This window comes from Hyaena hyaena, unplaced genomic scaffold (genome assembly GCF_003009895.1).
Source record: "Hyaena hyaena isolate Hyena2069 unplaced genomic scaffold, ASM300989v1 scaffold_985, whole genome shotgun sequence".
Lineage (NCBI taxonomy): Eukaryota > Metazoa > Chordata > Mammalia > Carnivora > Hyaenidae > Hyaena > Hyaena hyaena.
In genome coordinates, this window is record NW_024081619.1 from 363280 (window position 1) to 382578 (window position 19299).

The following is a 19299-nucleotide window of genomic DNA, read 5'->3' on the forward strand; positions in this document are numbered from 1 at the left end:
CCCTGCTAAGCATAGAGCTGATGGTTTGTTCAATAATCCAATAACTTGATTATATTCAATAGTATTAAAATAAGTTAAAAATTCTTGTGACTGAAATGATAGTGAAGATAACAAATCCTAAATTTGGTATTTGCAAGCAAATACAGAATATTATGATGTCTTGAATTATGATTTGAAAGCATGTTTAGTTAAATTTAATAGTAACTTGTTGATAATATTTCGCTCACTAATAAAGAATTCACTATGACGTGACTGTGTAAGTCATATCTGCATAAATTATAAACTGTATAAGCACCAGTCTTTAAATACATATTTATTATTCCTAAATGTGGAATATTTGCATTTCAAGATTTATTTGTATTCCTAAGTACATACATAAATCTCTCTCATTCCAAAATAAATATTAATGTTCAGGGAGTTTCTGTTGAAGCAACAGCCAAGGAGAAAGTTTGCTCAGGTGTTATCAGGTCCATTTTGGGGATGATTTTAAACATACAAAAGCAAATCCTTTTTTCCAGGTCTGAGACAGAATGAAGGCACCCTCACTCCTCTTCAACATGCTTTTTGTGTTACAGTTTAGTTATTTTTATGTCAACGGGAAGCATTTTGTTTTTAAGGTAGAATTCCTAAGAGGTATGCTTTTAAGTTCTCAAATTGAGTTTATCAATCAAACAGTCTTTTGTCTACAATTGCAGGCAGAATGTTAACCCACAAATCATTCAAAGACACTTGATGCATCAGGTCAAACCTGACCTGCCACTTACCTTTCTTCATTGTTTTCAACCTCCTTAGCTGCTCCATTCTTTCTTCAAACTTTCAAGCTCTTTTTCAAGCCTTTGTCAGATTCATTTGTCTTTGCCTTTTTTCTTAACTGTTGTTTCAGGCTCTTGTCATAGTGAGAATTGTTAGGGCCTGCCTCTATCACTGTGATTTCCACCGTCTCTTTGAAATAGATGAATGTCAGTTTCAGAACACAGGAAGGTTCTCCCTCTGTCCCTGCTACACTCAAGTTCTCTGCTCTACTCCTCTGATTTGGGGGAACTTAACCTGGTCCTTAATGATCAGGAAGTTGATTTTTGTCTGTTTTGTTTTGTTTTTAATGCCAGTTTTCTGTAACACTGTTTTCCTTCTACAATTAAATATTGACAAATTCTGAACATTCATGTAGTCTTCTAGAGTTACAGACCTGAAAAATATTTTCAGTAATACTTTAAAGAAACTTAATGGTGGTTAATTTAATATATGCTTATTTCCAAAAGGGTTGTGATTTATTAAACATAATATAAACTAGAGGAAAGAAAAAAAAAGAAAAGAAAATGTAATTAAATGAACAAGAAGTAAATATGGGCAAGCACCTAATATAATCAATTTTGGCTGGCGAATGATAAACTTGTATCTTAAGTTCTAGGTAGCTAAACAGAAAAGAATACATGCACATTCACTTAGGCCAGAAGTTAAACTTTATCACACATAAGAATTGCCTGCAGGACTTAGGGACACACAGCTTATTCCAGGCCCCAGATGCCATGTAGGTGCTTTAGCAGGCCTGGTGTGGAGCCTTAGAATTTTCACATACAGCACATAGTGTTAAAGCTAGGATTCATTCAACTAGCGAAATCAGGAGTCTAGGCTTTTAAGCACCGTGCTATGCTATATTTAAATTAAAAGTAGGAGAGAGGAAAGTTAAGTGATCTTAGTCTGAGGTCAAAGTAAAATATTAGAGCTTAAAATTTTAGAATAAAAGCAATCTTTGGAATTACAAGGCATGTGGTAGTGCAGCAGATGTGGGTGGCTGAAATAAAATACAGGTGAGATTACAGAATTTGAGGAATGCAAAGAAACTAACAGAGGGAAATACTGAATGTCTCCCCATAATGCATTGTAGCAGATTTAAATGGGGAGGGCACGTCAGTCATGATACAGTGTTCTTTTTTTTTTTTTAAACGTTTTTTACTTATTTCTAGGAGAGAGAGAGAGACAGCGTGAGCAGGGGAGGGTCAGAGAGAGAGGGAGACACAGAATCTGAAACAGGCCCCAGGCTCTGAACTGGCAGTCAGCACAGAGCCCCACGCGGGGCTCGAACCCACGAACTGCGAGATCATGACCTAAGCGAAAGTCAGACGCTTAACCGACTAAGCCACCCAGGCGCCCCATGATACAGTGTTCTTATTCCATGTATCAGGATGGTTGGTGACATCCAAAAAGAAAGAGAAAAATGGAATTCCCCACAACCTGAACACATATACACAAAAGCACATATGCACATGCATCTTCCAAGCGTCTATGGCAGCAGTGGAATCAACACCATCTACCTGATAGGGCCTCAGTGTAAGCAAAGTTTTCAATGAGAAAATAAAAATGGAATAGGCAAAGTCATTTGAAGAAATGGCATGTAATCGGTGGAAAGTTCCAGCCTTCGAGTTTCTCTGGTTATCAACTTCTACTATTTAAAGTTTAATCCAGATGCTTCCGTTTTTCCAACACCTACCTATTTAATCATCATCTCACCCATTAGGTGTGAATTCTTATAACTTTTTTCATCTTACCTAAAACTTGTCAACTTCTAGACATGTTCTTTCCTCTTCCTCTTCTGACTCAGAGTGAATGTGTCCCTTTGACAGTTCCCTATTAAATAATGTATAAACTTAGGCTTAGTGCCATAAACTGATTTCATACAAAATGAAAGGCTAGCTGGCTAATCTTGCATTTAGCTTTGACCTGCATACACATGCATGGACAGTGTTCTAGTCACATGGATCTGCTTTTCAATCATCAGACAAACCCCCAATTTTTCCATCTTTATACCTTTGTTTATAATGTGCGTTTGTTTGGGGTGTTCTTTCTCAGTGTATATCAGATGCAGTGCAGTATATACTTGAGACCCAGCCTATGTCATGAATTCTCTTGTCACCTCCTAATTGGAATCAGTTTGCTTGTACCCTTGTGCTGCGTGTAATTTCCAACCCTAGCACCTACTGTGTGCGTGTGTGTGTGTGTTTGTGTGGTGTGTGTATTTCAACAGCAGATGACCAGTAAATAACACTTAAATGAAATTGTGCTGAAGTCAACGGGTGTTTGAGAAGAGGAAAAAATTGTGAATTATTTAAGTCATAGAATGATACTAAATTCATTAATAGTGCAATTTTAAGATACATAATATTCACATTAGGACTGGTATATATAAATTATTAATGCTTAACTCGAATAGTCTGTATTAGCTTACATTTAATAAAAACATACCCCTGAAGAGAAATGGATAGGAAAATAACCACAAAATAGATCATTGACACAAAAATAATGAAGAATAACCTTTATGTTAAAGCTACTGCCATATATAGTACTAATCTTAGAACCATTGGATTTAACAGTGAAGAGATCCTAACAATCAATTAGTTAATCTCCCTGTGGAGTCATTGAAAAACTTAAAGCCCAGAGAGACTGGTTATTAATTATAACACTAGTTTATCTGGCTGTGACTTAAACCCATGATTTCTGAGTGACTGTGTAAGTGCTCTTTTTATTTTGAAAAGCTTCCTTTCCTTGTTTTCATTGTTTCTCTGCAGCAAAAAAAGAAGAAAATAATACTTCATTATATTAGATGTCACAAACTTCAGGCAGCTAATTTTTTTTCACCTCTGCCCTGAAATTTATTAAGTGGGTCTTGAAATATATAAAAAAAGTAAAGCAAAATGTGAATTAACAACTTTCAGCTTACGTGCGTTTTAAAAACATACTTTCTAAGGTTTAATAACAAATTCAACATTAATATTTTTTATTATTAATAGTATATTATACCAAGTATAAAAATACCAGAGTATATTTAGTAGGATGATGAGGAGAAAATAGATTAGAAACTTGCAGATCTTTTGGAAGAGAAAAAATCTAGATATAAAGAATGAACCTTATATTGCATAATACGCCTTTGCCCTCATCTTTTAACCAAATTCATGTGTGGGTGCATAATTGTTTCTATATAAAGGGAAGTTGCATGAACATAAAAGTAGAAAAAAAGTGGATTAAACTAGCTTGTAACTTTGTAACAGGTACCCACCTTTGGAAGCTTTCACATTGACAGAGTAATTTTAACACTGAGCTTAAATTATGGTTGCACCAAAATTTCTATATCCTTATTATGTTAGTTTTAAGAGTATAATCTATTCATTCAATGATTCACTTGACCTTGGAGCCTAACTTTAGTTTTAAGTGCTAAGAAGAAATATTCCTATAATATTTGAAGATAGGTATTAATTTTATCAATATAATTCAATATAGTTTTAAAAGAGAAAGATTTTATAGACTTACCAAGCCAAACAATTTTTATTTTCCATGATGTGAATATGATAATTGCCCTTTAAAAATAATTATCATTTTAAAAAATTTCATTAGTTTCTCTATTTCTGTATGACTGAAGAATTTTCAAATCCTCTACCATAAATTCTGGTTTAAAAATATGTGCTCTTCATTTGTTCTTTAATCTTTTTATTGCTAGTTACTTTCTCTTTTATTTTACTCATTCTGTCTTTCTGGAACCATTATTTTTGGATGTTGATACTCCAAGACATAAATTTGAATTATTTTTTTCCTTTAGTATTTTCCTTTTCCAACTTATTTTCTCCTATGTATTTTTTTTTCTTTTTGACATCTGGAACATCTAAATTTGTGATAGGTTTTTATTTTACTTTTCCTATGCTTTGAACTTCACAGAGGATTCATTTTGTTCTCAGCATGATTCTTATCTGTTCCTCTTCTCATTTTGTGGATTACAATTTTCCTCTTATAAGATTTTATTCTGCCTCCCTGCCTTATTGTTTTTCTTCCCCAAATTACTTGTTTTGGAAGGACTCCTTGGTGTGGGGGTGGGTGGGGGTGGGGGTGAGGTTTAATTGTGACTCACTGGAGATAAGTAAAGGGATTATGCTCTTAATATTCAGTATATAGATTTTCACATAAACACCTTGTTTTTGGCATAGTGTCCCTATCATCATAGTCTTAAGCACCCTGAGCTCAGCATCCCCTTGGTTTGTGTGCTTTAGAGCCCAAGCGTCCACTCTTCTGCTGAGGTAGGGAGCTGGCATACTCTTAGGCAAATGGTATGAAGGGTCGTATTTGAGGATCTAACTTCTTTACATGAAGATTATCACTTAGTTTTCCATCTCATCACCCTTGCTGTGCAAATCTTTGCTGCTTCTTCACTACCAGCTTGCATTTATATTTCTCTGATTTCTAAGTCAGTCAACATGTGTTTTCCAACTTCTATTTTTTTTTCCTCTCACATTTTCCTTATGCTTGTTGATTTATGCCAATTTTCTCGGTTTTTTTAGATGTTTATTTATTTATTTTGAGGGAGTGGTGGAGAGACCAAACGAGAGCAGGAGAAAATCCTAAGCAGGCTGTCCAATGTCAGTGCAGAGCCAGAGGTGGGGCTTGATCTAAAGCACTGTGATTATGACCTGAGCCAAAATCAATAAGAATAAGACAGTTAACCAACTGAGTCACCCACGTGCCCTGATTTATGTCTATTTCAACATTACTATTACTACAGTGGCACTTTATTTTTTTTTAATTTTTAATATTTATTTATTTTTGAGAGAGAGACAGTGAAAGCCAAGGAAGGGCAGAGAGAGAGAGACAGAGAGAGAGGGAGGAACAGAATCCGAAACAAGCTCCAGGCTCTGAGCCATCAGCACACAGCCTGATGTGGGGCTTGAACCCATGAACTGCGAGATCATGATCTGAGCCAAAGTCAGACACTTACCTAACTGAGCCACCCAGACGCCCCCTATAGTGGCACTTTAATAGGCAGTCACTGTAGATAAGTGTTTAATACTTCATATTTTGCATGGTACCACTATAATTTTAGATTAGGAAAACAGACTTACCTCTGAAAACTAAAATCCTAGAATTTCTCTCTTTCATTAAGGATCAAAAAAAAAAGAAAGAAAAAAGAAAAATATTCTTGATTTAGACTTGGTCAGATTTAGAGTATGTTAGATTTAGTGTTTAATATATGCTTGCATGTAGATGATTGCTATTCTTATTGACTAGAACTTTTATTTTTCACGTTTTTCCTTGATGAACTAAACAGAATTATAAGCAACCATAAATCCTTGTTATTGTACTTAGAAATTATTCAAAAGATGTCAGGACTTCTACTTTAAACAATAACGAGCAATGTGTTTTCAGACCAACATCTCTATTTGGAACAACTAGAAAATTTGAACGTGGTATTTTTTTTTAATTTGTTTGAAAATTTCAGAGAATTATCCAGGCATGTTGGATTTGTAGGTCAAATTTCTAGGAGAGAGTCACCAGGCTTTTGCCACTCTTTAAATTGTAAATTCTTAAACAGCTAAGACTGAGAAGATGAGCAGTTTGGGGAGATGGATCTTGGGGAGAAAATAGAATTCCAGAGTCTTTCTGTTAGATTTATGGAGGTCCCTGTGGTTTACATTTTAACTTTGTTTATGACTGATGATCTTGAGCACTTTATTTTAACTGATCATTCATGTTTCTTCCATTTTTGAAGTATCTGTTCAGTATTTTTGCCTCTCTCTTATTTGGGTTGTCATCTTATTACTAAGCTATAGAGTTTGTTAATATATTTGAGAAATGAGCCCTTTATTGGACATATGTGTTCTCAAATCTGTGGCTGGCTTATTTTTTTACTTATTTTTTCTTTCCTCTTTCTTTTTTCTTTCTTTCACTTATTTATCTTTTTGATGAGCAGAAGTTCTAATATAATGAAGCTTAATTTACTTATTTAAAAAAATGATTGATGGTTTATGTTGGCTTACCTTAAGACTGTCAAAATATTTTCCTGTATTTTCTTCTAGAAGCTTTATAGTTTAGCTTTAATGTTAAAATTAGTCACATTTTTTAAAGTTTAAGTTTAATTTGACTTAAAATTTATTTTGATCTATTCTTTATGTCTGATGTGAAGTAAGTACCAATGTTGAGAGTACAATATCACTAGGCAAGACAGAAAAACAGGTTAATTTTTTTATTAATTCCATTTAATTTAATTTTTTAAAATACCCTATGTTTAAAAACTTTTAAGGTTTAATTTTTGAGACAGATAGAGAGGTGGGGGGGAGAGAGAGAGCATAAGCGGGGGAACGGTGCAGTGAGAGATGGGGGCAGATTATCCTAAGCATGCCCCATGCTGACAGGATTAAGCCCGATGAAGGGCTTGAACCCATGAACTGCAAGATTATGACTGGAGCCGGAGTCTGAGGATCAACTGACTGAGCCACCCAGGAGCCCTAATTAATTTGATTTTTAATAAAGCTGGTTATTGTTTTTTAAATGATATCGAGGAACATACAGAATTATTAGAAGAGGCAGAGAACCAGACTTGGAGGATAATTCTCTAGGATCACTGGTGAAATTCAGTACAGAATTGGGCGTTGGAAAAATCCCATTGCTGCCTCTGTGTGCAGAGGGAAAGCACCGTTCATTGCCAACAGTTCTGGCACATGCAAGGCTCGAAGCTCTCTCTCTCTCTCTCTCTGACCACAGCTACTGCTACTGCTGCCTCACATCACCAGAATGAATTTGTGTAGCCCATTTCTTCTTGGGTCACTAGCATCTGATTGATTAACAAGGTTTTTCTTCTGATTAGTAGAGCCTGGGTCATGTGCAAACTCTACCTTCAAGTCATCTGTTACTGTGCTTTATAAAGTGTGGCTTTAAGAACATAGAAAGAAGTTCCAAATGGTCCCAAAAATAAATGGCAGATACACCCTACACAGAGTCCACTTGTGTGTATGTTTTTAGATCATGTTTCCAACAAGGTTTACCAAGAAGTATAGGGTTTCCATATACCTGGCCATCTGAAAATGGTTTAGCAATCATTTATTACAATAAGGATTAATAGAATCACCAGTATCCCTCATTCTAAAATATAGTCATGCTTGGGGGTGACTGGGTGACTCAGTTGGTTAAGCCACCTGACTTTGCCTCAGGTCATGATCTCAAAGTTCATGAGTCCCAGTCCTGCATTGGTATCTACACTGACAGTAGGGAGCCTACTTGGGTCTCTCTCTGTCTCTCTCTCTGCCCCCCTTTTCTCAGAAAACAAATAAACTTAAAAAAAATACACCTAGTCTTTTGTAAGTCTTTGCCTTGTTCCTTGTACTGAACCCATTCTTTGGGTGATATGTGAATGAATTCCTGCCACTTAACAAGTAATTTTTACTATTTTCTGCTTTACTAGAATATCTAGAAATGATTAGTATCCATATTGTGGTAGGATTTTTTCTTTCTGAATTTTTGTCATTTATTAACTATATGAGAGAAAGTAATCATCATGGTTTTCAAATAAAAATATTTACATCGCTAGCCAGCCTAATGTTATGTTCCTTAATTCAATAGGTACACATTTTCCCCTTACATTTTAACATCTTTAAAGTCTTTTCACATTGTACAATAAATAGAATAGGATAGTTACAGTGCAAACATTTTTTCCAGTTAGTTGTATGCAGACTGCTTATACATCTTACAAATAAATAATCATATCTTAGATTGGTGAAATATAATGATTGTTTTTAAATACAAAAATAATAATTACGGATATATGATCAAGGGCATTGCATAATTATGCCTCCTTGTTATCAATGTCTTTATTTAATATGATAGACCTCAGACATCAAGATTCTCCCAGAAATTATGCAAACCCAACAAAAGCTCTCACTTCCACCCCTCTGTTTTAACAGCTGTGTCAGTCTTCTCTGTTTATCTCAAAATGGCACCTGCAGCCTCTTCTGTGGTCTCCTGGTGGTATGTGAATTTATGTGGGAATCCTCAGGCCACTGAGACCCACTGTCCTCTGGGTTTCCTGTGCTCGCTACCAGAGACAACTCTTCCTGACTTCATTAGTTCAAAGAGTGGGTACTCTATGGAACTTCCTCTCAGATTGCAACAAATACACCACTATAACCGTGGTAATAATGGATTTTGTATCTTGTTGTCCTCCATCAGAAAAAATCCCTTAGTTTGCTCTAATCCTTTCCCATGCTGCTTAGGGATCAATCACAACAAGGGCTTATATTTGTGTAGTGACCTACAAGTTTTGATATGCATTTATGTGCATCCCCTCACTTATTTTCACAAGTGTATCTCATGACAGGGTAGTTATTCTCATTTTACAGAGAATAAAATAATGTTTGACTATGTTCATGTACTAGTGGATTGGAGATTCCAAATTTGGATTTACATACCTCCAAATCAGATGTTTTTTCTTATTCACTCTGCTCTTTAATATCTGGACTCTGAATGTCTAAATTCTTTCTTTTATCTTTGAGTTTTCATTTAATGGTCTTGTAATTAACAAAAAATAATGGTCAAAGAATAGTACCTCTTAGTGTTTTCTATATATATAAAAATTGATATACCTTATATCTGATATTTTGTATTTTTATTAACTGATGAATCCATTTGCAAATTAGTTTAAGAAATGATCCCACAGATGAATTGCTTTGAGTAGGAGAGAATTGAATATTTGCTTTCAACAGAAAATAAATTTTGGAAAATCCATCTTATCCTAACATTGATCTCACTCACCTATATATTTTTTTTTCAACACCTCTTTTATTTCTAGTTATGTTTCGCCTCTATGACACAGATGGGAATGGCTTCCTGGACAGCTCGGTAATTTTTTTTCTTCAAATTTTCTGTGAAAATTTCAAAGCAATTTCTTCTAAAAAATGCAATGAATAAATTTATAGCTATTACCACAGAAGACACACTTAATATAATTTCCATGCACTCACACAGCATTTTTATCATCTGAATTTTTGAAAGAGAATGATCTCAAAAAGCTGTTAGGATTAGAGTTGTTCTATTGAATTATTTTACTAGGAAAAAAGTGACATTTTATGCATGGAAAGATTAAAAAAATCTAACCTTGTGTGAATAATACATGAGAAAGTTGAGACCATTGATCTAGAAAGTAAAAAAAAAAAAAAATCAGAGGTTTGACATTAAGGAAAATATCGAGAATACCAATAGAATTAAAAGGAATTATAAAGTCAATTTAATCATGTTATCATTTTACCACATTTTTAAGTCTTATAGTCATATATATATGCTGTTAAAATACATACATATATTTACAAATCGCTTTGACAAACTTCCCTTTTTAAAACGTCTCATCCAATTTAAATGCAACCTGCATTCTTTATCATTTTATTTATAGAAAGGAATAGGAGAAAAATATCTCTGCATGACATAATTGAAAGGAATAATTAAATGTTTATTGTATTTGTAATACACACAAATAAGTGATAGTTTCCAGAGGAGTAGTTAGATTCTTAATTTTACTGTACAAACCAGTGCCTCAAATGTAAATCCATTTTGAGTTCCATCCACTAATGTATTTATATTTCCTAATAATTTATTTTTCACGTTATATCATTGCCTATTCTGTAAAGGAAATATAAGAATATTAATAAAATGATAAGTTTCAGGTTATGGAAATTTTGAAGTACACAGTTATACTAAAAATGTTTTGATATTTTTAAATTGATTCAAATGAGCATTACTTCTGATAATGAGTAAGTTTCTCTCATTGTCTCATATACCTCCCTCTAGCGGAACTCAAACAATTCTACAGGCAAAGCAGTGAAGTTGGATACATATTTATATAATACTGAGTATAGTAATGGCACATTAGCTTCTCCAGAGAGAGATAAAAATGTATAATTCCTAATTTAGGAAATGACCACCAATTTAGATTGATGCTGTGATTGTAGGATTTCTTATATGTAAGTTCTCCAATGTTTCAAATGCTATCATTTTTAAGTGCCTGATAGTATCCAGTTTTCCATTTAGGAATATTAAGTTACATGATGCATTTGCTCATTTTCTGGTGGCACTTCACAGCTAGGAGTTTAGACTTTTCTAGATATTTCCATATGCTTATTGTAGCACTTCTGACTATATTGATACAAATTATATTTAAATGCAAATTTGTTTTATTTAATGTTTCTGTTGAATTAAATTAAAAGGATGTTTCTTTACTAGACTTTTAGCCATGGTTTGGCAGTTGATTTGGAAATTCAGTCGAATGCTTTTTTTTGGTCTCTGGCCATTTTTGTTGTTGTTATAAACGTATAGTATATTGCCAGCAGTATTTATAACTATACATCTAATATTAAACAATGAATTGGGGATAAATAAATGTATTTATAATTCCACTAGTCTGTTTTGTAATTAAGGGTCTGCATTTTATTTCTGTGGTTTTCTCCACACAACTTACTACCCCACTGTATTGCCTTCACTGTCAGGTTGGAATTGTACATGCTGATGTAATCTGTCTTGCAATTTAAAGGTATAGCACTTCACATATTGGAAGCAAAGCATAGGAAAATTGATACTTTGAAAAATGACCACTATGTGTAGTAATGCTTGTTAATTGATTCCAGCACTATGCCAGTTGACATAAATGTATTTCATATCATAACATGTTTACTCTTTGTAGCAACTCTACAAACTAGGTAAGATTAGAATACTGATTTTACTGAGGAAATCGAATCTTAGGTTAATTGACTTATCTAATGTCACATGGCTGCATAATACTCCACTAAAAATAGTTTCTCTTCCTAAAAACATATCCAGGGATGTTAACCATTCTAAACCATTTGGGCATGTGTAGGCAAAGGTAGAGTAATACATACACATGCATGCACGCATGCACATGCACAATTCTAGCCTGTAATTGCGAGGTAAATTAGTTTAACATTTTTCTTATCTGTAATAAGTGAACACATTTATATTTGTATGTTTTTCTGGGGCAACCTGTGTTACATAAATAACATTTTCATGATTACTTTTTTTTCTGGAGAGTGGGAGGGTAGCTTTCATCAGTTTTTCAGAGGGATCCATTATCTCTCAAAAGAAAACCTCTTTTACCATGTTTTCTTCTTCCCTTTATGAATGTTAAGTAGATATATTAGATCGGAGATTTGAGTAGAATAATCTTTGATTAATATCCTTTCAAACATTATTCTTTAATACTTCTTATGTTTTAAATTATTATACTGTAACATCACTTTTAATTACGTCATTGACTACATTTAAAATTACTAGCATTTACAAAGCATGTTTAATCTATTCTGGAGATAGGAAACAATTATAGCATTAAAAAATAGGTATGAGCAAATGTTTTAATTTATTTAGTCAAGTCATATTTATTAACTAGCCATTCTTCAAAGAGTTGACACTTGAGCAGAATCATATGAAGATTCTAACTAAAATTCTATTTCCTCATAAAATAAACTTTACATGTACTTAGCTTCTAAACCTTGACCCTTGAGCACACTTCTAGCAGAGCAAATTATACCAATTAATGGCTAGAACAGTCAATATACATTCTCAGTGTATCAGAATAAAAATAAACCTCTCAGTTGCCCTCAAACATTTCCTTTCTTCCTTGCACACCTGTTTCCAAGCCATAGGGTCAGGATACTTGGTGACTTAAACATCACATCTTGTGAAAATATGCATGCCCCTTCTTTGATCAGATATTCTTTCCCAAGACAGATTTCCGTCCTCAAAAAATCTTCTATTAGAAGAAAATCTTTTTTTGTGCAGTTGTGCCCTCTCCTGGTGAAGTTTTCTAGAAAAAATACAAAATGAATTTATACTCAAATGCATCTTCTATGCATAGTTAATCAGCCTGTTAAAAGGATATATTATATGTATATATAAATTACTGTATATATAAAAAGTATATATAATATATATATGTTAATCATTTAACTCCTTTAGTTTTTGAGCTACATGTTAAACAAAACAGTTCTTCTAAGTCAAAGTTTGAGAAACTTACAACTTACTTATCCATTATCTCTGTCTCTCTCTCTTTCATATCTCTCTCTCTCCTCTCCAGGAACTAGAAAATATAATCAGTCAGATGATGCATGTCGCAGAGTACCTTGAATGGGATGTCACTGAACTTAATCCAGTAGGTATATGAATGATTTAACTGTTGGCTACATTCTAGAAGGCCACTTCCTCTTTTGTCTTTTTTGGAACTTTAAGATACTCCTGCCACTTGATATCTCCCCTTGATAACTCTAAGTTACTCTTTCTAGTCAGTACTGAAAATGGATTCTGAACAAGAAAATATATATGTGGTGTTCTGAAGCTCTTAACAGTAACTTCTGATTTTCTTCTTCATGGAAATTATTTTGAATGGTGGCCTCATATGTCTGTAGGTAAATAGGTTGCTGATGGACACTGCCAAAGTTATGCCATGCCATAAAAAATTCAGAAATGATGTGTGTTTTTCATGATCTCTATGGAGATAGCTCATATGGAGCTAGCTAAATATTTAATCTAAAAGAAGGTGAACTAAATTAAGAAGATGATAGTTTACTGTGTATAATGAGCTGTGCTATTTTCCTCTATACGTGTTATCCAATGCTTGCAACTCTCTGAGGTAGATATTACTATTTTATTCACTTTACAGAGGAGGAAACTGATACCCCAGAATGTAAAGTAACTCGCCCATAGCACTTCAAATGGTCAAAGATAGAAATAGAAAATTGTAATCTATTATTTAAAGAAATGGTGTCTAACAGTGCTTACAGAACATAAAAAAACTTCTTATTTTTACAGCATTATGCAAATGTATATTAAAACATACTTGATTAGAAACTGTGACTTTCACTACAAGTAATATTTTGGGGAGAGTTGATAAGTATGTTATTGACTTCAGTTTATTCTTGAAACCAGTTAAGTTGAGCAAATTATAAATGAATTAAATACAAATCAATTTTTTTAATGGCTTGCATTTTATATGAATTTTAAAAGCCTTATAATGGCATGATAATGGCATGATTATGTGACAGGAGAGCTGATATAGCATTTCCTTCGCTTTGGAAACTAATGCCAGTAAATTACAACAAAGTTATATACAATATCATATACAAAGGAGAGCACCATTCTTCGGAGATTGAGGTTTTCCAAGTTTTTTTTCTTAGTTTATTGTCAAGTTGGTTTACATATAACACCCAGTGCTCATTGCAACAAGTGCCCTCCTCCATGCCCATCACCTCCCTTTCACTCTCCCCCATCCCGATCACCCCTCAGTTTGTTCTCAGCATTGAAGAATCTCTCATGGTTTGCCTCCCTCCCTCTTCCCAACTATTTTTCCCCTTCTTCTCCCTCATGGTCTTCTGTTAAGTTCCTCCTAATCCACCTATATGTGCATACATATGGTATCTGTCCTTCTCTGCCTAACTTATTTCACTAAGCCTAACAGCCTCAAGTTCCATCCATGTTGCTACACATGGCCAGATTTCATTCTTTCTCAATGCCGTGTAGTATATCCCGTTATATAGATAAACCACATCTTCTTGATCCATTCGTCTGTTAATGGACACTTAGGCTCTGTCCATGTTTTGGCTCTTGTTGAGAGTGCTGCTATGAACATTGGGGTACATGTACGCCTCTGCATCAGCACTCCTGTATCCCTTGGGTAAAGTCCTAACAGTGCTATTGCTAGGTGACAGGGGACTTCTATTGTTAATTTTCTTAGGAACCTCCACACTGTTTTCCAGAGGGGCCGCACCAGTTTTACATTCCCACCAACAGTGTAGGAGGATGCCCATTTCTCCACATCCTCACCAGCATCTAGAGTGTCCTGATTCGTTCATTTTAGCCACTCTGACCAGCATGAGGTGGTATCTCAGTGTGGTTTTGATTTGTATTTCCCTGATGAGGAGGGATGGTGAGCATCGTTTCATGTGTCTGTTGGCCATCTGGATGTCCTCTTTGGAGAAGTGTCTGTTCATATCTTCTGCCCATTTCTTCACTGGACTATTTGTTTTTTGGGTGTGGAGTTTGGTGAGTTCCTTATAGATTTTGGATACTAACCCTTTATCTGATATGTTCTTTGCAACTATCTTTTCCCATTCCATCAGTTACCTATTAGTTTTATTGATTGTTTCCTTTGCTGTGCACAAGTGTTTTTTTTTTGTTTGTTTGTTTGTTTTTGTTTTTGTTTTTTTTTTTTATCTTGATGAGCTCCCAATAGTTCATTTTTGCTCTTGATTCCCGTCCCTTTGGGGATGTGTCAAGTAAGAAATTGTTGCAGTTAAGGTCAAGGAGGTTGTTTCCTGCTTTTTCCTCTAGGGTTTTGATGGTTTCCTGTCTCACATTCAGGTCCTTTATCCATTTTGAGTTTATTTTGGTGTGTGCTGTGAGAAAATGATCTAGTTTCATTCTTCTGCAGATTCCTGTCCAGTCCTCCGAGCACCATCTGTTAAAGAGGCTGGCTTTTTTCCATTGGATACTCTTTCCCTCTTTGTCAAAGATTAGTTGGCCATACATTTGTGAGTCCAATTCTGAGTTCTGCATTCTATCCCATTGGTCTATGTGTCTGATTTTGTGCCGATACCATACTGTCTTGATGACTACAGCTTTGTAGTAGAGGCTAAAGTCTGGGATGGTGATGCCTCCCATTTTGGCTTTCTTCTTCAATATTACTTTGGCTATTTGGGGTCTTTTGTGGTTCCATAAAAATTTTAGGATAGTTTGTTCTAGTTTGGAGAAGAATGCTGGTGTAATTTTAATTGGGATTGCATTGAATGTGTAGATTGCTTTGGTTAGTAGTGACATTTTAACAATACTTATTCTTCTGACCCATGAGCTTGGAATGTTTGTCCATTTCTTTGGGTCTTCTTCAATTTCCTTCATAAGCTTTCTATAGTTTTCATCATACAGATCTTACATCTTTGGTTAGGCTTATTCCTAGGTATTTTATGTCTTTTTGTGCAATTATGAATGGGATCAGTTTCTTGATTTCTCTTTCTGTTGCTTCATTATTGGTGCATAAAAATGCAACCAATTTCTGTACTTTGATTTTGTACCATGCAACTTTGCTGAATTCGGATCAGTTCTAGTAGGCTTCTGGTGGAGTCTGCCGGGTTTTCTATGTACAGTGTCATTTCGTCTGCGAAAAGTGAAAGTTTGACTTCTTCTTTGCCAGTTCTGATGCCTTTGATTTCCTTTTGTTGACTAATGGCTGATGCTAGGACTTCCAGCACTATGTTAAACAATAGTGGTGAGAGTGGACATCCGTGTCATTTTCCTGATCTCAGGGGGAAAGCTCTCAGTTTTTCCCCGTTGAGGATGATGTTAGCTGAGGGCTTCTCATAGATGGCTTTTATGATGTTTAAGTAAGTTCCTTCTATCCCGACTTTCTCGAGGGTCTTTATTAAGAAGGGATGCTGTATTTTGTCAAATGCTTTTTCTGCATCTATCAACAGGATCATATGGTTTTTATCTTTTCTTTTGTTCATGTACTGTATCACATTGATTAATGCAAGTATTGAACCAGCCCTGAAACCCAGGAATGAATCCCATGTGATCATGGGGGATAATTCTTTTTATGTGCTGCTGGATTCGATTTGCTAGTATCTTGTTGAGGATTTTTGCATCGGTATTCATCAAGGATATTGGCCTGTAGTTCTATTTTTTTGCTATGTCTCTGTCTGGCTTGAGAATCAAAATGATGCTCACTTAATAGAATGAGTCCGTAAGGTTTCCTCCGATTTCTATTTTTTGGAATAGCTTGAGAAGATGAGTATTAATTCTGTTTTAAATGTCTGGTAGAATTCCCCAGGGAAGCAATCTGCACAGGGCTGTTATTTGTTGGGAGATTTTTGATAACTAATTCAGTTTTTTCACTAGTTATGGGTCTGTACAGATTTTCTATCTCTTCCCGTGTGAATTTTGGTAGTGAGTGTGTGTTGAGAAATTTGTCCATTTCTTCAAAGCTGTCCAGATTGTTGGCATATAATTTCTCATAGTATTCCCTGATAATTGCTTGTATATCTGAAGATTGGTTGTAATAAGTCCCTTTTCATTCATGATTTTGTCTATTTGGGTGCTCTCTCTTTTCTTTTTGAGAAGCCTGGCTTGTCAATTTTGTTTATTTTTTCAAAAAATCAACTCTGGTTTTCATTGATCTATTCAACTGTTTTTATGGATGGTATATTGTTTATTTCTGCCCTGATAGTTATTATTTCTCTTCTCCTACTGGGTTTGGGGTGCTCTTGTTGCTCTCCTTCTAATTCCGTTAGGTGAGCTGTTAGATTTTGTATTTGCGCTTTTTCTTGTTTCCTGAAATAGGCCTGGAGTACAATGTACTTTCCTCTTAGGACTGCCTTTGCTGCATCCCATAGAGTTTGAATTGTTGTATTTTCATTTTCATTTGTTTCCATTATTTTTTAATTTATTCTCTAGTTGCCTAACTGACCTATTCATTCTGTAGTGTGGTGTTCTTTAACCTCCATGTTTTTGGAGGTCTTTCAGACTTCTTCCTTTGGTTGATTTCAAGTTTCATAGCATTGTGATCTGAAAGTGTGCATGGTATGATCATGGTATGATCTCAATTCTTTTGTATTTATTGAGGGCTGCTTTGTGCCCCAGTATGTGATCTATCTTGGAGAGTGTGCCATGTGCACTTGAGAAGAAAGTGAATTCCATGGCCTCAGGATGTAGAGTTCTAAATATATCTGCCAAATCCATCTGGCCCTGTGTGTCATTCAGGTTCATTGTTTCTTTAGTGATTTCTGTCTATCCATTGCTGTAAGTGGAGTACTAAAGTCCCCTGCTATTAGCACATTCTTACCTATAAGATTGTTTCTGTTTGTGATTAATTGTTTTATGTATTTGGGTGCTCCCATATTCAGTGCATAGATATTTATAATTGTTAGCTCACCCTGATGCAAAGACCCTATAATTCCTATATAATGCCCTTCTTTATCCCTTCTACTGCCTTTACTTTAAAGTCCAGTTTGTCTGATATAAGTATAGCCACTCCAGCTTTCTTTTGATTTCCAGTAGCATGATAGATATTTCTCCATCCCCTTAGTTTCAGTCTGAAGGTATCCTCAGGTCTAAAATGAGTCTCTTGTAGACAGCAAGTAGATGGATTTTGTTTTTTTATCCACTCTGCTACCCTATGTCTTTTGATTGGAGCATTCAGCCCATTTACAATCAGTGTTATTATTGAAAAATATGGGTTCAGAGTCATTGTGTTCTCTCCAGGTTTTATGCCTGTGGTGGTGCCTCTGGTCCCTTATGTTCCTTGCAACATTTCCCTCATAGAGTCCCCCTCAGGATATTTTGAAGGGCTGGTTTAGTGGTGACAAATTATCTCAATATTTGTTTATTTGGGAAGACTTTTTATCTCTCCTTCTATTCTGAATGATAGGCTTGCTGGATAGAGGATTCTTTGCTGCATATTTTTTTCTGTTCATCACATTGAAGATTTTCTGCCATTCCTTTCTGGCCTGCCAAGTTTCAGTTGATGGTCTGTAACCACTGTGATAGGTTTCCCTTTGTATGTTTGGGATGTTTGGGCCCTTTTATCCCCAGCTGCTTTCAGAATTCTCTCTTTGCCCTTATATTTTGCCAGTTGCACTATGATATGTCATGCAGAAGATCGATTCAAGTTACATCTGAGGGGAGTTTTCTGTGCCTCTTGGATATCAGTGTCTGTTTATTTCCCCATATTGGGGAAGTTTTCTGCTATAATTTGTTCAAGGCCTCCTATAGCACCTTTCCCTCTTTATTCCTCTTCTGGAATTCCTATGATAGGGATATTGTTCCGTTTGATTGTATCACTCAGCTCTCGAACTTTCCTTTCATGTTTCTGGATCAATTTATCTCTCTTTTTCTCGGCTTCCTCCTTTTCTATAATTTTGTCTTCTAATTCACCTATTCTCCTTTCTCCCTCTTCAGTCTGTGGGTTGGACACCTCCACTTTATTATGCATCTCATTTGCAGCAATTTTTTAAATTCATCACAACTATTTTTAAGCTTCATAGTCTTTGTAGCAGTAGTTTTTCTGATGTCTTCCATGCCTTCTTCAAGCCCAGTGGCTAATTTTATGACTATTATTCTAAATTCTTGTTATGTTATGTTGCTTATATCTGTTTTAGGCAATTCTTTAGCTGTCATTTCTTTCTGGAATTTCTTTAGAGAAGTGTTCTTCTGTTTCATCATTTTGGTTACCTTTCTCTCTCTTGTTAGTTTTAAATTTTTTTTTTTAATGTTTTATTTATTTCTAGGAGAGAGAGAGAGAGACAGCGTGAGCAGGGGAGGGTCAGAGAGAGAGGGAGTCACAGACTGAAACAGGCTCCAGGCTCCGAGCTGGCAGTCAGCACAGAGCCCGACGCGGGGCTCGAACCCACGAACCGCGTGACCATGACCTAACCAAAAGGCGGACGCTTAACCGACTAAGCCACCCAGGCGCCCTTTTACATTTTTTTTAATGTTTACTTTTTT

At 35.1% G+C, this 19299-nt stretch overlaps 1 protein-coding gene across 1 annotated transcript in view; it reads left to right on the top strand.

The window, feature by feature from the left end:
- The window catches only part of LOC120223374 (diacylglycerol kinase beta-like), a gene marked incomplete at its 3' end in the record, with an annotated part of 391667 nt that overhangs the window by 167744 nt on the left and 204624 nt on the right, over positions 1 to 19299 (top strand). Inside the window, exons 6-7 of the mRNA XM_039221452.1 lie at positions 9599 to 9648; positions 12887 to 12961. Of these exons, the coding sequence (XP_039077383.1) occupies positions 9599 to 9648; positions 12887 to 12961 (125 nt within the window). The remainder of the gene's footprint in view (positions 1 to 9598; positions 9649 to 12886; positions 12962 to 19299) is intronic.